The following is a 24,074-nucleotide window of genomic DNA, read 5'->3' as shown; positions in this document are numbered from 1 at the left end:
TTTAAGTCCACTTTATGCACAGTAAGGCTAACCTCTCTTTGTGAAAATTAGAGAAGTTGATATATTGACTTTGTCTATTAACCATCTTGTATGGTTTCTCAATGACAGGAATTATGTTCACCAGTCAATGATCCGATGTGTGCTAACAAATTACTTGAAAATTCTAAGTTTTTGTTTTGATGAATATTCAACGATAAGTCCATATTATTACTACACTGAGGAGTAGTTGACTGTTTTCTGTTATTCTAGTCAGTTATTAATAATTTCTCTACAGAGTCACGCTTTGATTGCAAATATATTGTTTCCAGTTTATGGTGCAAATAAAAGCCTTTGTTCACATCTCCTAAAATAAACAATTTCTAAATGTGTAGGAAGATTAGCGAGATAAATATTTCTTGGCATGTCCATTTCATGTGGAATATGTTAGGTTGTTCAGTATGTTCTAATTAATGCCATCATCAACTGTTGCATTTTAATCATCACACTAAAAATTTGAACTTCATAATTGCTACAAGATGCCAGATATGTTAGGTATTTCTTTTTATAGTATGAGACCAGTCCTACCTTATGTTGTTCTGTCTCTTTTAACTGCTACATCATCACTGATACTGAAAAACACAAAATACAGTTATTTAAATTCCCATAGCGGAAATTTCATGTATTAGTGGATGCATTGATACACAAGAGGACATGCAACTATGGAGTAAAATGTAGTAACTATATTTATTCAATTTTACATTTTTTTAGAAAATTAATTTATTTACTCTAACTCTTTGAATTGTGATTTCAGGCAAGAAGCTGTGAATTATTTAGGTTATTATTCATCTCATGAGCAGATAATGCAAAAGATTATATTAGAACAAGCTGAATCAGCCAAAAAGCAGATTGAGGAGATGGTTACTCAAGGAATGGTGCATTGTAGAACACACCTACTGTGGAATAAGCTGCTCTGTAGTGTGAGAGAAACTGAGGATAGGACAAGGCGTAAGGATGATAACACAGGAAAAGAGGTAAGATGGTTACTTTCAATTTCACATAATATGCTTTACTTTTCTCCTTACATTTCATTCAACGAAGATTTTCATTTTGCAAGATAAGACTAGTTTGTTAATTTCAATGGCATAATGCTTGTCTTCTCTTGGGGAGGCATTTGTTTAGTATATTCTGTTTTCTAATTTTTTCATCCATTTAATTCTGCATTAAGTTATTTTCATTAAGTAGATTTTTTATTTATTTATATAAAGGAAAGTGTAATTTCCAATTGTGTTATTTCTCAATATTTTGTCTTTCTCTATTCACGTGCATCTATTGCTTTTTTCCCCCTCAGTTTATCTTGAATCCTACTTCCAATGGCTCTTTCTCCTATAATAATAATAAGAGATTCTCTGGTGTCATGGAGCTGTGGTGGTCTAGTTGGTAGAGCATCTGACTGCCATGAGGTTTCCAGGAAAGAAGCAGTGAATTATTTAGGTTATTATTCACCTCATGAGCAGATAATGCAAAAGATTATGAAAATATTATATTAGAACAAAACTGAATCAGCCAAAAAGCAGATTGAGGAGATGGTTACTCAAGGAATGGTGACCCAGGTTTGATTCTTAGGGTGGGTGATCTAAGATCGGATTTTTCCCCCCTTGTCCCTGCATTAAGTGGCTCTGGGGCTCACCCAGCCTCAACTAAATGGCCACCTGGGGTGTAATCCTGGGGCAGCCTTAGCATGGTGCTGATCACATCACCTTCAAAATGGCAGAGATCGAGAATATGTTGGGCCCTACCCCCACATCTCCTAAATGTGCCTTCATGGCACTGTACTATTTACATGGGGAACTTTCCCTTCCCTTACCTGATGTCATAGTGGTAACAATCACCTTTTAATCATTGGGTCCTGGCCCCATTCATGTAGGAATGCCTTGATGTTGCAATGAGGGCCTAATAGTGAAGACATCTATTATAATTTCATTTCATTCGTCTTTACCTCCATTACTCACATGTCATCCACCCCCGTCCCTTTTTTAACATTTTGGGAGTTAGACCTTCCTTGGCAGACAGGTTATTTCAAAGTAATTTTTACATCCTGCAATGAAATACTTATTTTGTGGTTACTAAAGATACTTCACACAGGAGGAAAACTCTAAAATGCATGAGGCCCTTGAGTGCCACTACAGAGGAACAGGCAATTAAGTTGCACCAGTTGCACATTATCTTCTGATCAGTGAAGTAGAGACAAGTGAGAGTAATTATTCTTCACATAGTGCCATCAAACATGGAGCTGCTACATTAAAGGACATGCCACCACTCCTTATATAGAAGCAACTGTTGATTACATTGATGATGATGATGATCCTCTGCACAACAGAAAACCTCTCATAGAGACAAACACAGATCACCAATCAAACAACGTTATAAATCTAAAAGCTTTGGACAACTTTTCTCTTCGAGTTGAACTGCACCATCAACTGCATGGTTGTAAAGGTGTAATATGCCACTGGGATCTGTTGAATACCACAGAGGAAGAAATCATACAATTATTTTCTGAACACCATATCTCAGCAGCAAATAAAGGCCAAAAGTCTGGAAAACTTGTACCAACCATTTCTCTCATACTCACTTTTGTTGTGACCACTCTCCCAAGTAAGGTGCAGGCTGGATATTACAGCCTTAATGTCTGCCTGTATATTCCAAACCTCATGAGATGCTATGGCCAGAATCAGCCCTCTTGCAAGGGCACTGCTACCATTTGTGGCAAATGTAGTCTGCCAGATCATGTCATCGACCCATGCCCATCTGGTTCCAAGTGTGCCAACTGCAAGGGCAAGCACACCGTTTGGTACCTTGAATGCCCAATGTACAAACAAGAAAAGAAAATCAGAGAGAGTTAGTCATCACTGAAAAGATCCCTGCCAGTGAAGTTATATGTTGTCTCTGCAAAACTATCCACACAATCTTACCTGTACCCTTCACTAATGCTGCTGCTACTGGCCTTACCTATTGCAATATAGGCACTCAAACCAGTGATGTGTCAAGTCGGACAATGCCTCCTGCTCAAGCCTCTTGTCCTTCTTTGAGCAAGCCAGTCACTACTTGATCTCACTCAACAGAGAAGAAATATCCATGGTTCAAGATCTTGCCCAAGAAAGAACACTTATGAGCTCAACCAGCTCTTCATCATCTAACATCCTGAAAACCAAATCAACACTCAGAATGGCCCAGCATGTTGTGATGCTCCCGCTTCCACTTCCCCATCCAGTTCACCTCCCTGCCCATACACAAATACCTCATGGAGGACAAATTCATTGATGTAAAGTGCTTAACAGTGACAGGAAAGGAGAATAAAGTTACATGAAAATATAACCTAGACATCCACATTATTTCCTGTCTCCAATGAAAACTTAACGGATTTTGCATGCATCTTGAAGAACTGAATATGGTAATATCAGATTTTGAGCCTTCCCAAATTTGTCTCCAAGAGAGACATTTTCGCATCCATCGTACCACACTATCTCAGATGAGAGAAGGCTGATTATGTACCAGCTGCATCCTCCTGCCACATAACCATTCAGTTCATGCAGATGAGATCCTTTCATCACTTGGTGTTGATAGCAATCTGCCTGGTGTGTCTCTGCTTATTCCATTTGTTCCCACTTGGGAATTTCGTACATCTTTGGTTGACATGTCTCTAACTGTCCTCTCAGAAACACCAATGGTTGAATACCAGCAGGGTCATCCATGCAGAGGCATCGCCTGAAGGGGGTTCACGGAGCACACAAACCCCCCAACCGAAAATGAAAAATTTTCAATTTGTTTTCTTTTTTGCAAAATAAAACACTACATTTCAATATACTTATTTTACAAAGCAGCTTTTTTCATTCATAAAATCTTCACAATGCTTCAAATTTCCCAATTTCCCCAACTGTTGACAAGAAAAGCTCACCAGATTAGGCAGCGAGAGCCCGGCACACATCTGCTCTGTGAACTCCTGCTGTATTCTTCCCGTTCGCTAGCTCTACCAAAGAAGCCAAAAGAACCAAGGGGGAAAACTGGAAATCGAAGCACGTGCACCATTTGAAAGAACACTGTCAACAGATGGCAGCAACTGTTTGGAGAATGCCGATAGCAGCATTTTTCATTTCATTTAGCTTCTGTATTGGGGAAAAATAAGCACTTGTTAATATAATGCAAGCACTGTTTGCATTGTTATAGTAATTCCTAAGATCTTCGATATTTTAGCCTAATATCTTTCTTTTCCAATACATGTCATCAAATATTCAGGCTGCAAAGTTCTCAACGACTCCATTGCAAATAGTTGTCATGCACCCAAAACCTTGCATGGCAAAGGATTTAGGTTCTAAAACACTGTATCACCAAAATAAGCAGATTTACACTTACCTCGATAGTTAAAATGTGTTGCTTAAACCTTTAGATAATGTAGATGAGTCAAAAGAAGACAAAGACACTGTTTGCAGAAAATAATATTTATTTTGGTACACATGTAAAACGAGTATGGATAATTACCAATTACATTTTTAAGGGAAAAAAATGTAATTGTTATAAACTCCTACAGATAAGCTTTAAAACAATAATTTTTAAGTTTCGTGAGTTGCAATTCTCATCATGAAATTTGAGTATTGCCAGAGACTTACGAATGAAATATAGGGAAGCTGCTGTGAAATTACAAATAGCTATTAAAAAAAGAAAATCACACACACAATCACAAATTCGACAGTATCATGATTAGCCAAAATGAGGGCGGGGGTTAATTCTTAGGAGCAAGAAAAGGAATTTCCAGAACTAAAATAAGGAGGAAAACATTTGTTTATTGGTTTGATTTATTATACTTCGCTTTTCTGCTACTTTTGGCTAATCGCCAAGATGGGGATGAGTAATGATACTGATGAAGGGATGATGAAAGATGTGCGAATTACTCACAAATTTAATATAAATATATTAATAACTTATGTTTTGCGAGTATCTATGTTGCTCCTGCGACATTTCGGGATGCAACTGCTCCCTTCCTCAGGCTGTTCACGTTTAGGTTATATATAATTCATAACCACGTCAACCTCTCCATAGGTACAGGATATGGGATTGGTAAAAGGTGTGTGATTAGAAATCAATAAAAATCTAAAACCCATTACAGGTGCACGTTATAGTACCATGCTGTTTCCTCGATTAGAAACACATATTTTTAAAGTTTTAACATTCCAAGGAGCAGTTTCTAATCGGGGAAACAGCATGGTACTATGACGTGCACCTGTAATGGGTTTTAGATTTTTATTGTTTTTTAACCACACACCTTTTACCAATCCCATATCCTGTACCTATGGAGAGGTCGACGTGGTTATGAATTATATATAACCTAAATGTGAACAGCCTGAGGAAGGGAGCAGTTGCGTCCCGAAATGTCGCAGGAGCAACATAGATACTCGCAAAACGTAAGTTATTAATATATTTATACTGATGAAGAGACATTGGCAAAGAACATCCATGCCCTGACTGGGATTTGAACCCTGAACCCCTATCATTATAGGATGCTGTGATAACCACTCTGCCACAGATTCAATAATTCGAACTTGCAAAATAATTATTTTGAGGGAGTTTCCATGGGTGGCAGAGGGGGAGGTGTGTTAAGGGGACATGATAATTTGCAATAAATTGGCCTGTATTTTGTAAATGCATTTTTGCTAAGTACTCTGGCCCAATGCGCTACAAATACAAAGTCCCAGGTTCATATCCTTGAGAAAACATGTGCTGTTATATTCGTACATTTATGTTACTTTTCTTCGACATTTGATAAGGCACTCGAAGAGGAAAAAGGAATCTTAGCTTCAAATCTTGGCTGAAATTTCGCCTTTTGTATCTCAATGAACCAATGTCGCTTAGATTCACTGTTCTCTTCTCTGCGATGGTGATCTGGGGAAGGGGGTGTAAATTTTCTCTGATTTTAGGCTGGCTTTGAACACCCAAGGATTTACACCATGCGACGCCACTGATTCCATGTCAAATCGAACAATTTCAGATAAGTTTCCAGGTCATAGTTTTGGATTTGGATGAAATTTGGCATGATGGTTCCTTCATGTCTGGAGGGCTTGTATTCCAAATATTAGGTTCACCCGAGACATAGTTCTAGAGTTATACCCTGTGGAAGAAAATGTGACCCAAATCTGAGAAATGTTCTTCATAGCTAACTTCACGACTCAATAACTTTTCAACTATAGATCACAGCCTAGTGATGTTTACACACTAAACAAACCTCCAACCAAAGAACAAATGCATTATTTTATCAAAATACCCTTAGCTTGTTTACATTAGCAAATAAAATACTACAAAATATGCCTTAAAAAGCCTTATATGTCAAAAAATGCACATTTTGTGTGACTGCTGTTACAACTGTAACCCACCCAGGGAAAAGGTAAAGTGCTCTCCTGTGCTTAGCACCACGCCATGAAGGCGTATAGGGTGTGTGGGGGTAATGCCACACACTTTCTTGATCCGGTCATAAGTGGGGGTGATGTGATCAGCATCATGCCCCTGACCGCCTTTACCCCCCAGGGTTTCCCCTTAGGTACCCATTTATAATCGAGCCAATATGTGCAGATATTTGCTGAATTGTGAATTTTTGTGATAGAAACATGAACATTGGTCAATAATTTAGTAATATCATATAAAACATTTTGAAGGTATTTTGCACTGAAAATACCCCATAAGAGGAGACATTTTCAAAATGGCTGTCATAGGGATCCTCAATACATCTTATGGGCTACATTTTGATACTATCGTCACTTCTTTTATATTGTCATCATGGAAAATAGTGCAGGAGACTCTATAAAAGTAATTATTACATTATTCAGGGTGGCGACAGACCTGGAAAACCTGGAAAACCGGGAAAAGTCAGGGAATTTGAGGTGTCAAAAAAAGTCAGGGAAATGTCAGGGAATTTCGTCTTCATTGACTTTTTAAATATTTTTATTTATTTATTTAAAGATATCGTTATGGAACTCTGCACGGGAACAGGAAATCTCGTTCGTAAGTTTCGGCCTCAACTTTTAGGTCCCTTTTATGCGCAACACAACCACGGCGTCAGAAACCAGTGATGGCAGGAGGAGAGAGAGAGAGATAAATTTCTCTCGCCCTGGCTTCTCGGCGGGAATTATAAATTCGAACACTCTTTGGAGGAAAATTGTTATAACTCGGACACTATGGGAGCAATATACTTCGGATAACTTTTGTTTTTCAGCTAAAACATCAGCGCATGCAACCGTGTACAATTCAGAACGCCGAACCGAGGAAGGGGGTTTGGGGGGCGCGACACCCGAATTTCAATGGAAATAAACATAATAATTTGGAATTTGCCCCTTTTTCTCCCACTATTTTGAAGAGAGGCCGCAAACTTTAGTATTCTTTTCAAACAATGGAAATTTCTCAAGAGAATGAAACATGTTTCATGTTCTTGGGTGCCATACAAGTTGAATAATAAGCCAAAATGTGATTTTTTTTACGAGAAATAGGTAATTTGCATTTTTGGAGGAAAATTGTTATAACTCGGACACTATAGGAGCAATCTACTTGGGATAACTTTTGTTTTTCAGCTAAAACATCAGCGCATGCAACCGTGTACAATTCAGAACGACGGACCGAAGAAGGGGGGTGTGGGGGCACAACCCCCTAATTTCAATGGAAAAACATAAACATCTGGAGTTTGCCCCCTCTTCTCTCTTCTTCCGCTATTTTGTTGAGAAGGTGCAAACCTTAGTATTCTCTTCAAAGAATGGACGTTTCCAAAGAGATTGAAACATGTTTCATGTTCCTGGGTGCCATACAAGTTGAATAATGAGCCAAAATGTGAAACTCTGTTCGGAAATGTGGCATGGATATGTTGCGGAGAGGGGGAGGTTTGTCATCAATATGAATTTCCCAGGCTTGCTCCAGACCTGTGTCAGAGTTTCCACCCAAACATAAGAGTATGAAGGTCCAAAAAGCACATTCATTTCGGAATCAGCACTATGATACCATATGGTATCATCGGACGAGTAAAGGTTAAGCCTCTAAATATTACGTGGAAAATGCATTGAAATATCATTTTTTTTCTTGTCCGTGTGGGAGTAGTAAGGGGACTTGTAAACAGCCGGAGGGGATAAGAGCGGGTGGTGCCGTCGGATAGTTGTCGGACGTCGTATAGTAAGGCATTTTGTTGGGAAAACTGAAGGAACATGGTAACAAATAGGTTCCATTGATATATACGGTTTTTGTCGAATATCGCCACCCGACAAAGTACCTCACTACAACATGCGACAGAAATTGCATGAACAGCAACATCCAACAAAAATCGCATGCATAAACAAGAAGAGCTTTAAACTGCAAATATGCTGCTGGAATTTTGTTACTCTTCTGGCTCACTTCACCTTATTTAATGTAGCACTGCTTACGAAGGTTTTCTTTCATCATCCTGACGTATTACTGGTTTCGCACAAGTTAACATACGTTTACAATGACATTGCACTATTCTTAGATATCAAGAAGAATCCAACCAAGTGGGATATATATTGAATACTATCACGAAAAACTGAAACATAAATCTGCATTGGTGAATGTTATAAAAATTGGCAAGTGCATGCTCCCAACCTTAAATTTACTGCAACACTAGTATTGTAATGAAATTAACGCCACTCTCTGTCCTGTCTGTTTAAATTCATGAGAGATGGTCATTAATCTCTCACTGAGTAAGGTTAATGTCCAATATTATAAAATAAAATACTAATAATAAATACGTAAATATTTTAATATATTTACTCAAATCATTCGATCATAAAAGCAAATCACTTTCTTCAAGAATTAACTTTTCTCTGCCAGCCCTGCTAAATTTTCACTTTCCATCTACTGATTTATACGAGGGGTGGCCAGAAAGTAATTTCTAAGTAGTAGGGACATTGATTTTTCGCAAACGCGAAAATCATGAAAAATGGTAATTGCTGCGAAGTTATGTTTAGGATGTCTAGACACATTTTTCGCCCGTTCGAATATCGAAATAATGCGAATTTGGCATAAAATGCGAATTGTTGGCATTTTTAGCGATTTTTTTAAAAAAATAAATGTCCTAAAACAACGAAAAATTCCATTTAATCCAACATTCTTGTATTTTCTAGGCCATGTTTGTGTACATAGAACATGCAAGTTTTCGAACATTTTACTCAAGAGTAAACTATAGTTATACGTACATGGAATAATTCCGACAGTCACATTAAATCATGTATTTCCCACGATTTTTTCGATCCCCTGCGGGGGAGAACCGGGATGTTTTCCACCTATTCAAACTGCTCCGGCGGCCACCCAGCATCATATGAAGCTGGTACCTTGAGGAAACTTTGAGGGATAAAGGTAGCTAGGTGCGTGGTGCTGATCACATTACCCCTACCTTCAGCCATGATCAAGAAAGTGTGGGGCCTTAACTCCACACCCCTACTATACACCTTCATGGAAAAGTGCAGGGGAGCACTTTACTTTTACTTCCTCAAAAATCTGTTCCAACATATCAAACTGTCACGAAAATACGTAGACCATGCGACCTACAATTTAAAATAATAGTTTAAAAGCACAATGGAGTATTACGTTTCGGTATATTTGGCAGATAAATGTTCTAAAACAAAAACGCTAATTTTGGGAAACGTAACACTAACAAGTCAAAAAAAGATAATGCCAATTTTTGGTGCCATAATATATCGGTATCTGTGAGATTGATTGATTTTAATTTTTTGGGTGTGTCGCCACTTATGGTCATTATGCACCCTTCAGTGTATACGGGGAAAATTCCATTATCTAAAATCCTTACCTTAAAATTAAAAAAAACGTGGTATGGAATATAACTTTCAAGATATCAAACTCTCACGAAGAGGCGTAAGCCATGTGACTTGCAATTTGAAACAGTAGTTTAAAAACACCATGAAGAAATAATTACAGATATTTGCTAGAAAATGCGCTAAAATGAAAATGTGAATTTTGAGAAAAATAACACCGTATAGTAAAAAATAAAAAAAATAAGAAACTACACCAATTTGAAAAAAAAATAACAAAATATCAAGGTCCCTACCGATTAAGCATAAATAAAACAAGAATATCAGTTGTAATTTATTGCATAAATAACAGTGAGTCCCTAACCTAATTTTCGGCATAATCACCACCATTGTTCTGGCATTTGTCGTAGCATGGCACTAAATTTTGTATGCCCATGGTATTTGTGTCTGACAGCAAAGACTGAAACTATCTCTACCGCAGTGTAGCTGCAAATCCTTGCCCTGCCAGAAACCTCTTCAGTTAAGCAAAGAGATGAAAGTCTGTACATTCAAGGCCAGGGCTGTACAGGGAGTGGTCCAAGATCTCTCACCTGAAGTGATGCAAAGGGTCCGTGTGTACTCAGCTGTATGGGGTTGTGCACATTCGATTGGCGTGAATTATCTGCACCATCGTCTGACCATACTATCACTCACGACGTTCGATCTGCACACCTCACACGATTGCTGGTGGCTCTGTGCCAAATTCTGAGCGTGCATTGTAGGCTACATCGCAGTCGGTGAGAGACTGTATGAGAGCTGCAATCTTTAACCTAGAACTGTCCTAAAACGGCTGCATTGCAACTGTACCAGATTACAGTTACATGCCACTTCTTCCTGCCTGCGTGTGTGTGTGTCGCTCTCCGACCACTAGTGCTGCATATAGGCACCATTGGAGCTTTTATCAGGATGCCCTTCGTATATGAACTTTCAGAAGCTTTTATTATTAGAGTGTTCCTGTTTTAATGTGTGGTTAGCTAAATCAGGTACCTATACAATGCAATTCTATAAATTCCTTGTGTTAAATTTCTAATACCTACATACCCTTTTCGTCAGCATTAATGGTATAACTGCATGTTGTCAGTTTCACAGTACTTCACTTGGATATACTGTACTGAAGCGGAAATCCCATTGATAATGTAAGGAAATATGACACTTTATTTTGTTCGATTCAATTGTTTCACTTATATGCAAGAGTCAAGTTGTTTGCTTTACAGAGAAGAGAGAAGTAGCTTTATGCATTGAAAAATGAGTCCGCAGTCCGATTTCATGGTTCTTGCATGCAGAGGGTTCCAAACCTCAGTGGAAATATCAACATATAATACCGAGAATGTATAAGGAGACTGATAACTTGCAAATTGTATTTCTTAATCATTCGCTCTTCACTCTTATCTCATTTAGTCGTAACTTTAAAAATAATCAAGTATTTTATTTTAAACTAAAATTAAACAAAATTCCGTAATTCTTCCCTAGCTTGTGAATTGTAATAATTTTCCAAATTCACTATTTTGCACTTTGAATTCAAATCATAGAGAATAGAGAAATTAAGTCAATTTCATAGAAGATAATATTGGTACTTAACAAAATCATACGTGGATCTGTGTGAGTTTATTATTTCTATTTGCAAAACATCGATTTAGTTTAGTTTGTAATTGTCAGGGAAAAATGTAACTTTTTTCCTGGAAAACCTGGAAAAGTCAGGGAATTTCATTTCTGCTTGTTTGTAGCCACCCTGTTATTGCAAAGACGTCTGATAACAAGTAAATGCTGATTGCTTAAATTGCAGGAGTGATTCTTGAATATTGATAACCTGTGATTTACCTGCATAATATGACAGTTATATCTCCATAGTTGAAATTTTAACAATACATATAATGTTCTTTAACACCACTTCCATTAAGGTTAGTTCAGTGATGGACCCTATAGAAAGATAATAACGTTATAATCAAGCAGCAGTATAAAACCTGCAGATTCTTGTCTTGGTGTAATCGATCACTAATAACGCCTTTATAGTACCACAATGAGAGTAACGACTGGTGAGCTCTATAGCATTAATTACATTTGCTTTGAATCATGTTGCAATCGAAGTCATTATATTTGTTTAACGTTTTATTGTGGGAGAAATAACTACAAACTTTCACAGAACCCACACTATGTATACAACATACACTTTACAGACTTCTAATATACCTAGTCTGGCCATAAATACTGTTACAAACTTTGGGCTTGGACTGTACATCCAGTAGTCAGGCTCATGAACCATGCTTGTGCTGAAGTTCACTCCTGACCATTGTGTTCAGCTGTGAAAGAGCAAGGGTATATCTTCTTCTGCTTAGCATGGAGTGGGGTGAATATGAAAACAGAGTAGCCGTAATTGCTCTGCATATGGTTGGGAAGTCACTCACTGAGATTTTCCATCCCCTAAAAATCCTGAAGATCAGCAAAAGGTTTGTGTATCAGACAATCCAGAGATTCACTGCTACTGGTAGCATGAAAGATCGCCCAAGAGTTGGTAGACTTCACACCATATGAACAGTGGCGGCTGTTAAAGCAGTGATGGCTCAGATCTGCCGAAATCTCATCCGGAAGCAAGTGATAATGGCAGAGGAGCTGAACATTTCACAACAATCAATGTTCAGGGTACTTAATGAAGACCTGGGAATTGGAGCTTACTGGTGGAGTACTGGAAATTTCCTGACAACACAAGTGAAGAAGCAGAGGGAACTGAAATCGAGACAGCTCCTGCAGTGGTACATTGCCAATGGGCATTGCAGGATTCTCTTGACTGATAAGAAATTGTTTTAACCGCCAAATGGAAGGGGTGTATGCTTCAAACTCTCGAGAAGTATGTGAGAGAATTCCCAAAAATCAGAGATGTCACCAGCCCTCCTCAGTCGTGGTTTGGTGGGGTGTGAGCTAAGAGAGTTCCACCAGGCCTCAATTTTAAGAAAATGGCTTAAAAGTCATGCGAAAGTGTATGTGGAAAGTGTCCTGGACCCTCTCATGACACTGTTGAACCAAACAATGTTTCTCAATGAATCCTGGATGTTCAAGAAATATTCTGCCCCAGCTCATAAGGCAAGGATGACGCGACAGTGACTGGAGACCAGTGTACTCGATTTCGTCTCCACTTTTGATTTGCCATCTGATAGCCATGATCTCAGTACCTTGGACTACAAACTCTGCCCAGAGCTAGAGGGGACTGTCTGCAAGAAGAAGCCTAATCCACCCACAGGCTTGGTAGTTTGACAAACAAATAAGTGCAGCGTAAGACACAGCACCTTACAGAAGAGCAGCGCGACACTCTGAGGAGCAGAACATTAAAGTGACACAGAGTGCAAATACTTGCAAATTGAATTGTTGAACTCTAGTACAAGTGGCGCAGTGGAACATCGTGCTCATTCATTAAACATGTGAAAAGAACTCTTCGTGCACATCAAGTCACAGCTTCCATAGTCAACTTTATCACAAAGTATTCATAGGCAAGATCAACAAATCAAGATCCCAAGATCATAGAAGCCTAGAGTGAAAAAGAAGAGAGCAGAGTTCTCACTTTGCTTTTCGGGAGATCCTCCTGCAATTAGAGTTAGGCATCTGACTTGGTATCGATTTGTCCAGAAAGGCAACTTTCCTCTCTACGTGGAGTCTTTGGTTATCTTTTGGATATTTTTTGCCCTCAATCATCATATTTAATCCATGCTGTTGCAGTACACATGCGAGATAGATGAGCTTAAAAGAACAGAATGAATTTCTTATAGTGGGATCACCTGCACAGAACCGTGTGTCATGTGAATCGTACTTGCGCGTGTAGGGGAGGGACAGAGTGAAACAGGTTTCCCTGTAGGCCAAGCTGAAGGGATGGAGGGGAAGATGCGTGAAGGCTTCTGGCAGAATATTGTTTTATTTGTGGTTGCTTTTTGAAGGAAAATTTGCTGTACAAGAAACCTAGAGGCTTTTCTTGACAAGTCTCATAAGCAAAACAGTGCATTAGTTAAGGGGATTGGAGGAGCGAAAGAATTGACAGAGAACCCAACGCAACTACTTCTACTCCATCTTGAGAGTCTGTGGAACAAGTCCTCTGCACATGCAGTGACTTGAGAGGGTTTGACCAACGAACTTGTGTGAGGGGAAGAGATTACAGGGAGGGAACAACATGGCTGCACCTAGCAGCAGTTTGTAGCGGCAACAAGCACTCGCTTTCTTCCCATTATGTGCGGTGTTGCTAACTAGACTCTTTAGATGCAGTATAGGTGGATGGTTACTGGACAAGAAATAGCGTCAGTCGTCGAAGAATTCTTTGCTGCAATCAAAGTACCTGAACTGAAGAAACTGAAAAGAATTTGCACCACGAGGATTAATCCAGCAAACAAGCATCTTTTGTTGAATCATGTCAAATCCTACGTGTCACCTACGAGAGAACTTGGAAACCCGACACACGAATAGTGCCAGATGCAGCTGTTGCTCAGTCTGCATCCAGGAACAAATAGTGCTGTTCGATAGTTTACTTAAGAAAACAATCTTCTCCTCTTCAATTGTACTCCTGTGAGAACAAAATTGTGCGAAAAGGAACAGCTCATTCCCGTAAAACATGATAGAAACTTGATCTCAGTTATGTAATTGCTTGCCAAGTGATGAATGGCCTCCTTTGTCAGTAAATGGATGCAGGTTGGAAGCTAAGTGAGATTTGTTGCCATGTCTAGAGGAATTGCTGGAAGAAATTTACGTACTACACTGAAATATTAGTAGATATGCTTGCCATAGATAATGCAGCAGTAATTAACTTTGTTTGCATCTGACATACATCACAGTTCAAGTTGCAATGTGCTAGTTGGGTTAAAAACAAAGGAAGGAAGTGCTTAAGGCCGAGGATAACAATTCACCCCCCAAGTTTAGCAATCACAATAGTCTCTAAAGTTAAAGGTTATTGCCATGTTGTTATGTGACACCTTAAATCTCATACGAGAATCACAAAGCCAAATATGATCAGACAAAATGGTAAAACAAGCTTAAAAGCAGATCTAAATGTTATCTCCCACAATGGTCGATTCACCTGTGCAATAATCCGTGAACATACGCCAACCTCAAGAATGCAAACAAAAAAATGCACACAAGACTGGACTAGCTGGGTCTTCCTCTGCCTCACCAGTTCCAGGTAGAAACAGCCGCCAAAAGGAAAAGGGAAGATTTCTGCCTCTACCTCCCTTGTCCCGTTGCCCCCCCCCCCCACTCTCCAATGCTTGAAAGCCTGTACTTTCAGGTCCTCCAGTCTATCTCCTATGGGCGCTATTCACCGGATGTTTATATTTCTGTGCTTGCTTGGCGCTGGCGGGGACAACACTTCCGGTTTTGAAAAGAATAACATTGAATTCAAAGGTGTAAAGGCAGTGTCTTCAGAAAAGGCGACAATATTTGTGTGGCTTTTGGTTTCAACATGAGATTGGAAACAAACTATTGTTCTCAGGTATCTATGCATCATTTTCAGACAGACCCGATACGGAAATATCAGTGGATTTAGGAAGTAAAGTGAAAAGATGGACACAAACATGAGGGCGTATGCTCTGTAGTCGGCACTTCTTCAAAACAAATGAAAATATTTTACATCTTTCGAAAATTATAATTGTCTGATGCACATGGGTTGACTAAATTTAAAAGTTGGAACTATTTATAATCATATTATAATGCATTTGCCTTTTCTTGTTGATAAGTGCTCTCTCCATGAGCATTGGTAGGTCAGTTGACTCCTCCCCCCATCCCCGGAAACTGGCATCCTTCATTTCAAGTTGCAAAAAAGCAGGAAGTTTGTTATTTTTATTATTAATAACAGAAATAAAGTTCACTTGGTAAGTATTCGAACAGAGTAATCAATGTAAAATATGCATTAGATCAAAAAAAATAGTGAAAAATACAGGAACCATGCTATATTTTCATATTCTACCATTTAATCCAAAGAATAAATGGTTCCACAGTTTTCAGAATTCGAAAAATTATAATTTTAGATGACGTCACACAATATATTCTTTATGAGTATTTTTTTCTAACTTCTCAAGTTCTTTCTTGAACGACACTTGCAAAAGTTAATAACAAAATACAATAACTGTGCATTTCAGTATAGTAACTATGAAATGTAAAATAACTAATGGAAAATACTTGTGCTGGATATACACTTGGCTTGTGGATTGAATAGCATGATGATAATAAACAATAATAATAAAATTCAAATAAAATTGATTTAATTAGGTATATATTATTAGTGTATAATAATAATTCTAACCATAGTAATTATTATTATTTCTTTTACTGTTGTAATCGAAGTATTTAAATGTTTATAATTAATGTAACCTGGAGAAGTCTTTTCAAAAATGAAACTGTTGGTAGAAGATCAACATTGCCTTGGAAAATATTAGTATTGACAGCATCCAAAGGATCCAGGGAATTGGCAGTCTTTTCTAGGTACCTTTGTTTCTCTATATCACTTAAAAATTTCAAGTTATCCATTTTGTTTCCGATCTTTTATAAGAAAATAAGCTCTGTGACGATATGTATTCCATTTGTTTACATTGGAAAATTTGCCAAACCAGAAGTTCTTTCCCCGCCATCAATAATCGAACTGTCTGATCGATTTTTTTTGTTTACTCAGGAATAACCCCCATTGGTTTCCCTTCGATTCCTTTGTAAATCCTCTAAGGAAATCAAGGGAAAATGTCTGCAGTACTTATGTTCTCTGTATATATACCATAACATTTCCAAGTATTTTTGTCTGCACATAATACGTTCCCATTTCATAAACAATAAAACTATATTATGGTTTCTTTTTTTTTTTTTTTCAAATACGGAAGATATGACAAATATTTGCTCACGCTCCCTCTTGTCTTAGTAGTGTTTTATTTAAATATACTAATCTCTTGGCCTCCAATAAAAAGAAATGGGTTAGCTAAATGGTCATAAATACGGATGTATTTATTTGGACAAGAGAATACGCATTCTTATTGTTGTTGGTTTGGTTTATTTTACTTCACTTTTCTGCCACATTGGTTATTGTGGAAATGAGGATGATTTTGATTTTTGATTTGATTTGATTTAGTTTATTTTACTTCGTGTTTTGTGCCTCTTGGCTAATTTGCGAAGATGGGGGATGAGTGATGAAATGATGAAATTGATGAAAGGACATTCACAAACAACCAAGCCCGACCAGGATTCGAACCCAGGACCCTTGGCGTCGCAACGAGATGTGCTAACCACGGCCACAGGGTCGGGCGGAAATGAGGATGAGTGATGAAATTGATGAAGGGGCCTCACAATGAACATTATGTCCAGACCATGAGCTTATTAACCTGCCCAGTATGCAATAATGGTGGTGAAAAATTCAACCTAAAAGGCCTAATAACTGGTGAAACCACAGACATCCTTACCCAACCAGTGCACAAAACCGAAAATATAACATTCCACGATAAAATAATCAAAATAAATCCAAATTTAAACGATTTACAAAAAATGACGTAGATTCCTCCAATTCACACTACTTATGAACTGCAAAGTTAGATTCGAAAGTTGTCAATTTTTATTTCAAAAGAGAAGGAACGTAAGACAAGGTAACTGCAACAAAATCTTAGCATAAAAATAAAACCAATTAATATGAAAGAAAAAAGGGGTAGGGGGAAATGCATCAACAAAATAATTCAAAATACAATGTAAATATGTTATGCTGAAAACAAAAGGCACATATAGTCACACACATCAAATAAATCACTCAATATCCCAAGCCAAAATCCAAAATTCCAATAGGGTGGGAGGGTGGGAAAAATTTATTCACTTCAAACTTCACTTAATGAAAGAGAAAGGGAAATGGCCATGCTCTGACTACCAATCTTTGTAATGCCGTTCCTCGATGTCCCTAAAAATGGAAGCAAGAAACGGAGAGACCAATGCGCACAGAGGGATAGTTAACGTGGACAATAATAAAACCGAGGAACCACAATTACAATTACAACTTGTTACGGGGTTTGCATATATATATATATACAGATTAATTCCCACAATAACAACAGTTTGAAAATACATGCATATATCCGCACCACTTTTTTACCCTTCCAAAATTCAGTAAGTTATACAACAAACTATTACGTATATTTACCCTCGCCTATCGTGCCTCACACCAATAAAAAGTATCATGTTCAAATATACACGTTTATTTATTAGTTTAGTGTATCAACATTCGTTCAATATTTTTTCCTAATTTTTAATAATCATTCACAATAAAATTCTAGTTTATGTTCGTACAGACAATTCTCATTTTTGGTATTTTGGCCAGAAATAAATTACAATCAAATTACAATCCAATTAAAAAACACGCCTTTTTTACCTTCGGCAATATTGCAGATAAAATTTACTCTATTTCAACGTTTTCAGCATTTTAGTATTTAACGCATGAATTTTAATAATTTATCAATTACATAAAATTTTAATTATTTAAAAATTAGATTTATGCCTGTTTTTTAAGAGAATTAGATGCTCAGGAAATTCTAGATACACTATTGGGAATTATACATCTCGTCGTGTTGTCGTTGCAATAAGCCTTTCCTTACGATCTTTTGAGTTGAATGATTATTCACTGAATTGCAATCAAGGTTAAACGTGGATCGGTCACAATTGGCTTGCTATGGTAATGCACTTCCACACTATTATGAAGTATGCGCAACAAGTACATATATATATTTTTTACTCACGATATTTACTTATACATATGGTGCGTTCAAAATGCCCCAACAGTTATCACATCTTTTATTAATGTTAAATCATTTCCGCAAATCACCGGTATATTCAAGTTCATAATTTTTAACAGTGATAAGTGAGCATGAGTATCAAAAGAATCCACATGAATAGTAAAAGTATGTATCATTCAAAAACCTCTTTTTTGCGGTAAATAGGCACGTATGAATTTGAGTTTGTTACTTAAGTTCAATTCACCATAGACACACGTATTCTTACATACCTTTGAAAAGTTCTAGTTGCATATTAGCCTGACTGCTCGTAATATTAAAGTCGTCAAAAGGATAGAGTCAAATTCAAGCGTAGCGGTTACGTAATATTTTTTTTGTCGTTACTTCCTTGTAGACACGTGCTCGTGCGGAAAGTCCAGCGAGCGTATCGGAGCAAGATTGTTCAAGGTTCAATGCCAAAGTTCAAATCTCAAGTTCATACTGACATCAAATACTTCTCACTTAATTATTTCAAAATAAATACTGGCTGTGCAAATTTATATAAAAAAATGGTACCACAAAATTAAAATAACTGGGCGTGCATTTCAACAAAATGTCTATCACAAGATTTTTTTTAAAAATGAAAGTTGGTTCTGAAAAAATAGATCAAATGCACAATTTTCTTACTAATGTTTCCCGGCATGATTCTTGTTGCAATAATGAATCTAAGTTCATACTAGCAACACATAACTTTTATAATACATGCCAAAAGTTCACAATGTCTCAACTTACGATTATAAGGTTGCACACGATACAGTATAAAGCTTGACCCAGTTGAGAATGAAATACCAATACGACGTTGAACCTTGAGAGAAACGTGACAAACAGTGTTGGCAATATATCCGTTGCTTGCGAAGGGTGAAAGGTGACTGGGGAGACACCTATCGGTATAAATAGCAATGAGGAAAATAACCTCTAAGGGAATTTTATGAATTTGAAATTTCCCCGGTGGGAAATTTTCACTTAATGTAATGGGATGACGTAAAGCGGGACTACAAATGACAGGTTCACGTCATCGCCGTTACACTGTATAGATTTAAATGCGATAAGTAGCTAATGAGCTTATGGAAGTCATGAGGGACAATAGTGAGCAGAGAACTCTGGACTCCTGATTTTGCAGTGCCCTCCAGATGCACTGGGAAGAAATTATTTCTATTTTTTTAACCTTGCTCTTCCATCACTTAACCTAATTCCTGCCATGACAATGAAGGTAGATTCAATTAAATGGGTGAAGGGTGGATACAAGAAACACTCATGCACACGCCACGGCTCTTACCCTGATCCTTCAGTAACGAAATCATGAGATGGAGGAATTAGAGAAATCAAGCAATGCATTTTTTTCAAAGAACATTAATCATGTACAAAGATGGTGTTTCAAAAATCCAATTGAAAAATACCACTGAGGAAAAATGCAGTTTGCTTTAGTGATACCCACGTATCCGATTGGTTAGCGCTTTCTCTCTTATTTGTTGGATGCAGACGTCCTTGGGGGAGTGGTATTACAGCATGCTATGACAGTACGCGTTCCAGTTTTTAACCCCAACCTGGGCATTGGTGTTCTTTGTGTGTCCCTTCATCAATTGTATCGTATCATTATCGCGATTAATCAAATGTGGCAAAAAGTGACGCTAAGTAACAAAAATTAAATCAAATCATTGACTGATTGTTTGATTTGGTTTATTTTACTTCGCTTTTCTTCCACTTTTGGCTAATCGCAAAGATGATACAATAAAATTGATGAAGGGACACACACAAAGAACAGCCATGGACAGCCCGGGATTCAAACCCAGAATTTCAGGAGTAGTTACATCCTACCTTTTTTAGTAGTCATTACTCAATTTGCAATCTTTTCCCACCTTTGACGTTCTTTTTTTTAGGAATACTGGGCCCTAAAGGGGGGGGGGGTTGTAGACCCCATCAACGCCCCTTGGGCATGCCACTGATTGCTACCCCAAGTGTCGACGTCACCGCACATCACTGCCTCAATCACCAAGCGACACATGTCAAGGTTCCAAAAATGTATGAGCGTAAATACAACTTTACCTGGTTGCGTAACTTGCAACACGTTTTACTTCATGTACAAAAACTCGCGTATTATATCTTCTGTTCCAACACGAAGTCTTTCCAGTAAATTTTCATTCTCCGACCATTAGACTATGCAGTCAAACTTTTGTGTGTCGTAACACAACTCTTCGTTCCATGGTGAGTCCTTGCACTCGTTGCATCTGATATAGGAGAATGTATGCAGTCTGGCACGAAAGCCAAGAGCGAAGTGTGTCAGCTGATGCGTGCAGCGCCGAGAAACCAACTGGAGCCATCTAGCGGCAGAAGCAGTAACTACATCTAAACAACTAACAACATATGCAGCATGTTCCATGATGAGGCACAGCAGAATTGTTGCGGATTTTAGCGGTGAATAGACGACTGAATTATCGTAAAGTCACCAAGCAAGAAATACGTTACAAAGTCAGTTTGACTAGTAGATGTGGTTTTTGACATGTATCTCACCATGAGCCTCACAACAGCAAAAGAGGAAAATGAATTAGAAGATGTGTAGGCAAGCAAAAGAATGTTCTTCAAAATTTGCTTCAGTTCCTTTGTGTGGACGAGGAAAAGAAATAAATTTTATCTAAACTTTCTCTTAAGCATCAGTCTCCTCAAATTGTTGTATCAACCTGGGCAGCTTAAGGGAAGGCCACTGTGGACACAAACACTCGCTCTTATCATGCTTTCACTAACAGCAGACACTCTAATGTTCCTGCATGCTCTAGATGCAAATTCTAGAAAGATTCACTTCAAAGGATGGACACAGTCGTGATCATCCTTGCCATCAGATTTGCTTAGAAGCTTGGATGTGAACGTTTGATGGTGGCAAGTGGAAGTAGCAAAAATTTTGAATATCTGGATCCCACAAAAATGGATGAACCTAGGGGTGAGGCAAAATGCATTAATTCCTCAGCTCTCCTTGCCATAAATGGGCGCAACACCACTTTTAGCTAGCATTGCCCATGAGACGGGACTTTCGTCTTTCTCATCTCGTTTCGTCTCATGAAAATACTGTGTAGTCCCGAAAATAGCCACTGTCTCTTATCTCGTCTAGTGACCAACCCTAAGCTTTGCGGGGATGGAAGAGCATTTGGCATAAGTGGCCTAGAACACCTTTGAAGAACTGACACCTATGTTCCAGTTCATGCTAATGGCACTACCTGCTGAGAACACTTTCGATGTTCAAAAGGGCCTGCATCATAGCTCAGTATGACAGTGATGCCCCAAGAGTTAAAAAGGAAGAAAAATTGAACATATTTCCTCTACAAGAGATGCTCTGCACTAACATCATCTTAGAGTGGCCTGCCAGGCTGGCCAAGTATGATGTCAAGCCATGGAAAAGTGACCAGAACTATCCAGGCTTGTTAAAGACGACGAATGGAAGCGGAAATGGCTAACAATGCTACCAGAGAGGTAGGCATGTGCGGAAATTTTGAAGTGCGGCTCTGTAGATAATTGTGCAAGTGATTTTCCAGCAAAGATCCGATCCTCATGGTGCTCGAGTTCTGTGGTGAGCTCCACAGGCTGAGGTTTATGGAGTTTAAGAGCGATTATCATAAAGTGGACGTTTGCATGTCCAATACTTGCTGCAACTTGTTCTCCTAGTCTTTCAAGCTTCACAAGAGATCAAATCTATCATTTCCCTAATGATTCCCTGTAAACCTTCCGTGTACCCAACTATGCAGATGAAGTGGCTGTGACAAATGACAAGAAACCTTTTGAAGATGTCAATTATGATTTGTGATGTTGTTAAGAGCATTTATTGATCATATTGATATTTTCTCAGGTACTGATTATAAGCAATAATTTGGAAATTAAAACAATTTGATTAATGGATAACATTTAATACCATTGTTGATGTGCAAGAGACTCTTTCAAGTAGCATTAAATGGTTCAGTCTTTGTTTGTGTTTTTGCCCCTGGAATTTATAACCTATACATATATACACATCCATGCAATATGATAATTACTAACTAAAGTGCTGATAATTAACGATTACACTTCAGACTTCAAAACTGAATTATTTTGAACAGCAACATGCTACTATAAACAATCTTGAAAATTGTGTCCCTTAAACATAGGCAATCAAGGTATTTTTCGTCATTAATACACATTTAGAATGCTTTCATAGGTCTTATTGGAAAGTTTTCCTTTCCTTTAACCAAGAACAGAGATAAATCTTCAAACAGGACCAATAAAAGTTAATTTACACCGCTTGTGTCAAAAGATATACTAATAAATCGGCCGCCATTTTGAAAACTTCCAACATTGCTGACCAACAGGGTATTTTAAATGACTCCAATCTTTAAAATGATATGAAGGGTGGTCCGGAGCTCAATCGCTCATGGCTATTTTTCAACATAGTCCACTTTCAGCATCACACACTTTTGCCACCGGTATCATCACTGTATACCAATCCAAACTGCATTTTTTACCGATGGTTTTGGTGTTAATAAAACATTTGTATCTTGAAAATCAACGATACTTCACTTATTCCAAAAACATGTGTTCTTTTTGCGCAAACCTGTATATGAAAATGAAGTTTATTCAACCATAGGCGTGCAGTCTAGTGTGTACTGAAGGAAATGAGATATAATTTTTAACTCTAGGATTCATAGTTTCGGAGATAACAATTTTGGAATTTGGAATTTCCTATTTAAAAGTATGGCTATTGTGTTAGAAAATATTTTTCTAAAAAAGTATCATCAGTACATGTGCAATCCTTGCTATGAGAATGAAATACATATCGGGCAATATGCAGGAACTGTTTTGAACTCTCACGTCTTGGCATTGCCTACGTGGGATCCCAACAAAATTAAAATGTTGTGTAAAAAAATATGATATTTTAATTTTCGTCTTCTTCTTCTTCTTCTATTTGGCGAGTGAAAATTGTTTTGTTTTTTCAACAATAGGCATTTAGTTTAGACCATATTGAAAGAAACAGACTATAATTTGTAACTCTAGCATTCGTAGTTGTGGAGATATAATTTTTTATTTCAAATGTTGCACAATTTTAAACTTCTTGCTGAAAACGCACACTGCATTCAAGTGTCTACCTTTGCTGTGCACTAACACCTTGCAATTACAAGTTCAAATTGTAACACACATTAGAGGAAGGTCTGATTATGTAGTGTAATCAAGTTGGCTTGTATATCTCTTGTCCCTTTTGTGCTACACCATTTAAAAAACTGCCATTTTCCGGTGTTTTTTCAATTTCTTGCATCTTCAGCCACATATAATATGGAGTGGGTGATAGATATGGAGGCAACATAATGTGTGCATGCTGAGCCCACATCAGCGTTACTAGAAAAATTAATGTCACCTCTCTGGGTGGATTACAGTTGTAACAGCAGTCACACAAAATTTGCATTTTTTGGCATTTAAGGCTTTTTAAGGCATATTTTATTTGCTAATGTAAACAAGCTAATTGTATATTGATACAATACACATA

General features: G+C 37.8%; 1 protein-coding gene across 1 annotated transcript in view; it reads left to right on the top strand.

Moving 5' to 3' along the window:
- Nucleotides 1-24,074, top strand: part of LOC145984107 (KICSTOR complex protein SZT2-like) — a 324,200-nt gene that overhangs the window by 285,419 nt on the left and 14,707 nt on the right. Inside the window, exon 23 of the mRNA XM_083117530.1 lies at nucleotides 791-1,010. Within this exon, the coding sequence (XP_082973656.1) occupies nucleotides 791-1,010 (220 nt within the window). The remainder of the gene's footprint in view (nucleotides 1-790; nucleotides 1,011-24,074) is intronic.

The sequence above is a fragment of the Lepisma saccharinum genome, chromosome 2 (assembly GCF_977018435.1).
Source record: "Lepisma saccharinum chromosome 2, izLepSacc3.1, whole genome shotgun sequence".
Classification (NCBI taxonomy): Eukaryota; Metazoa; Arthropoda; class Insecta; order Zygentoma; family Lepismatidae; genus Lepisma; species Lepisma saccharinum.
The sequence above is the reverse complement of the archived record's forward strand: the minus strand, read 5'-3'. Positions and strand labels throughout refer to the sequence as shown.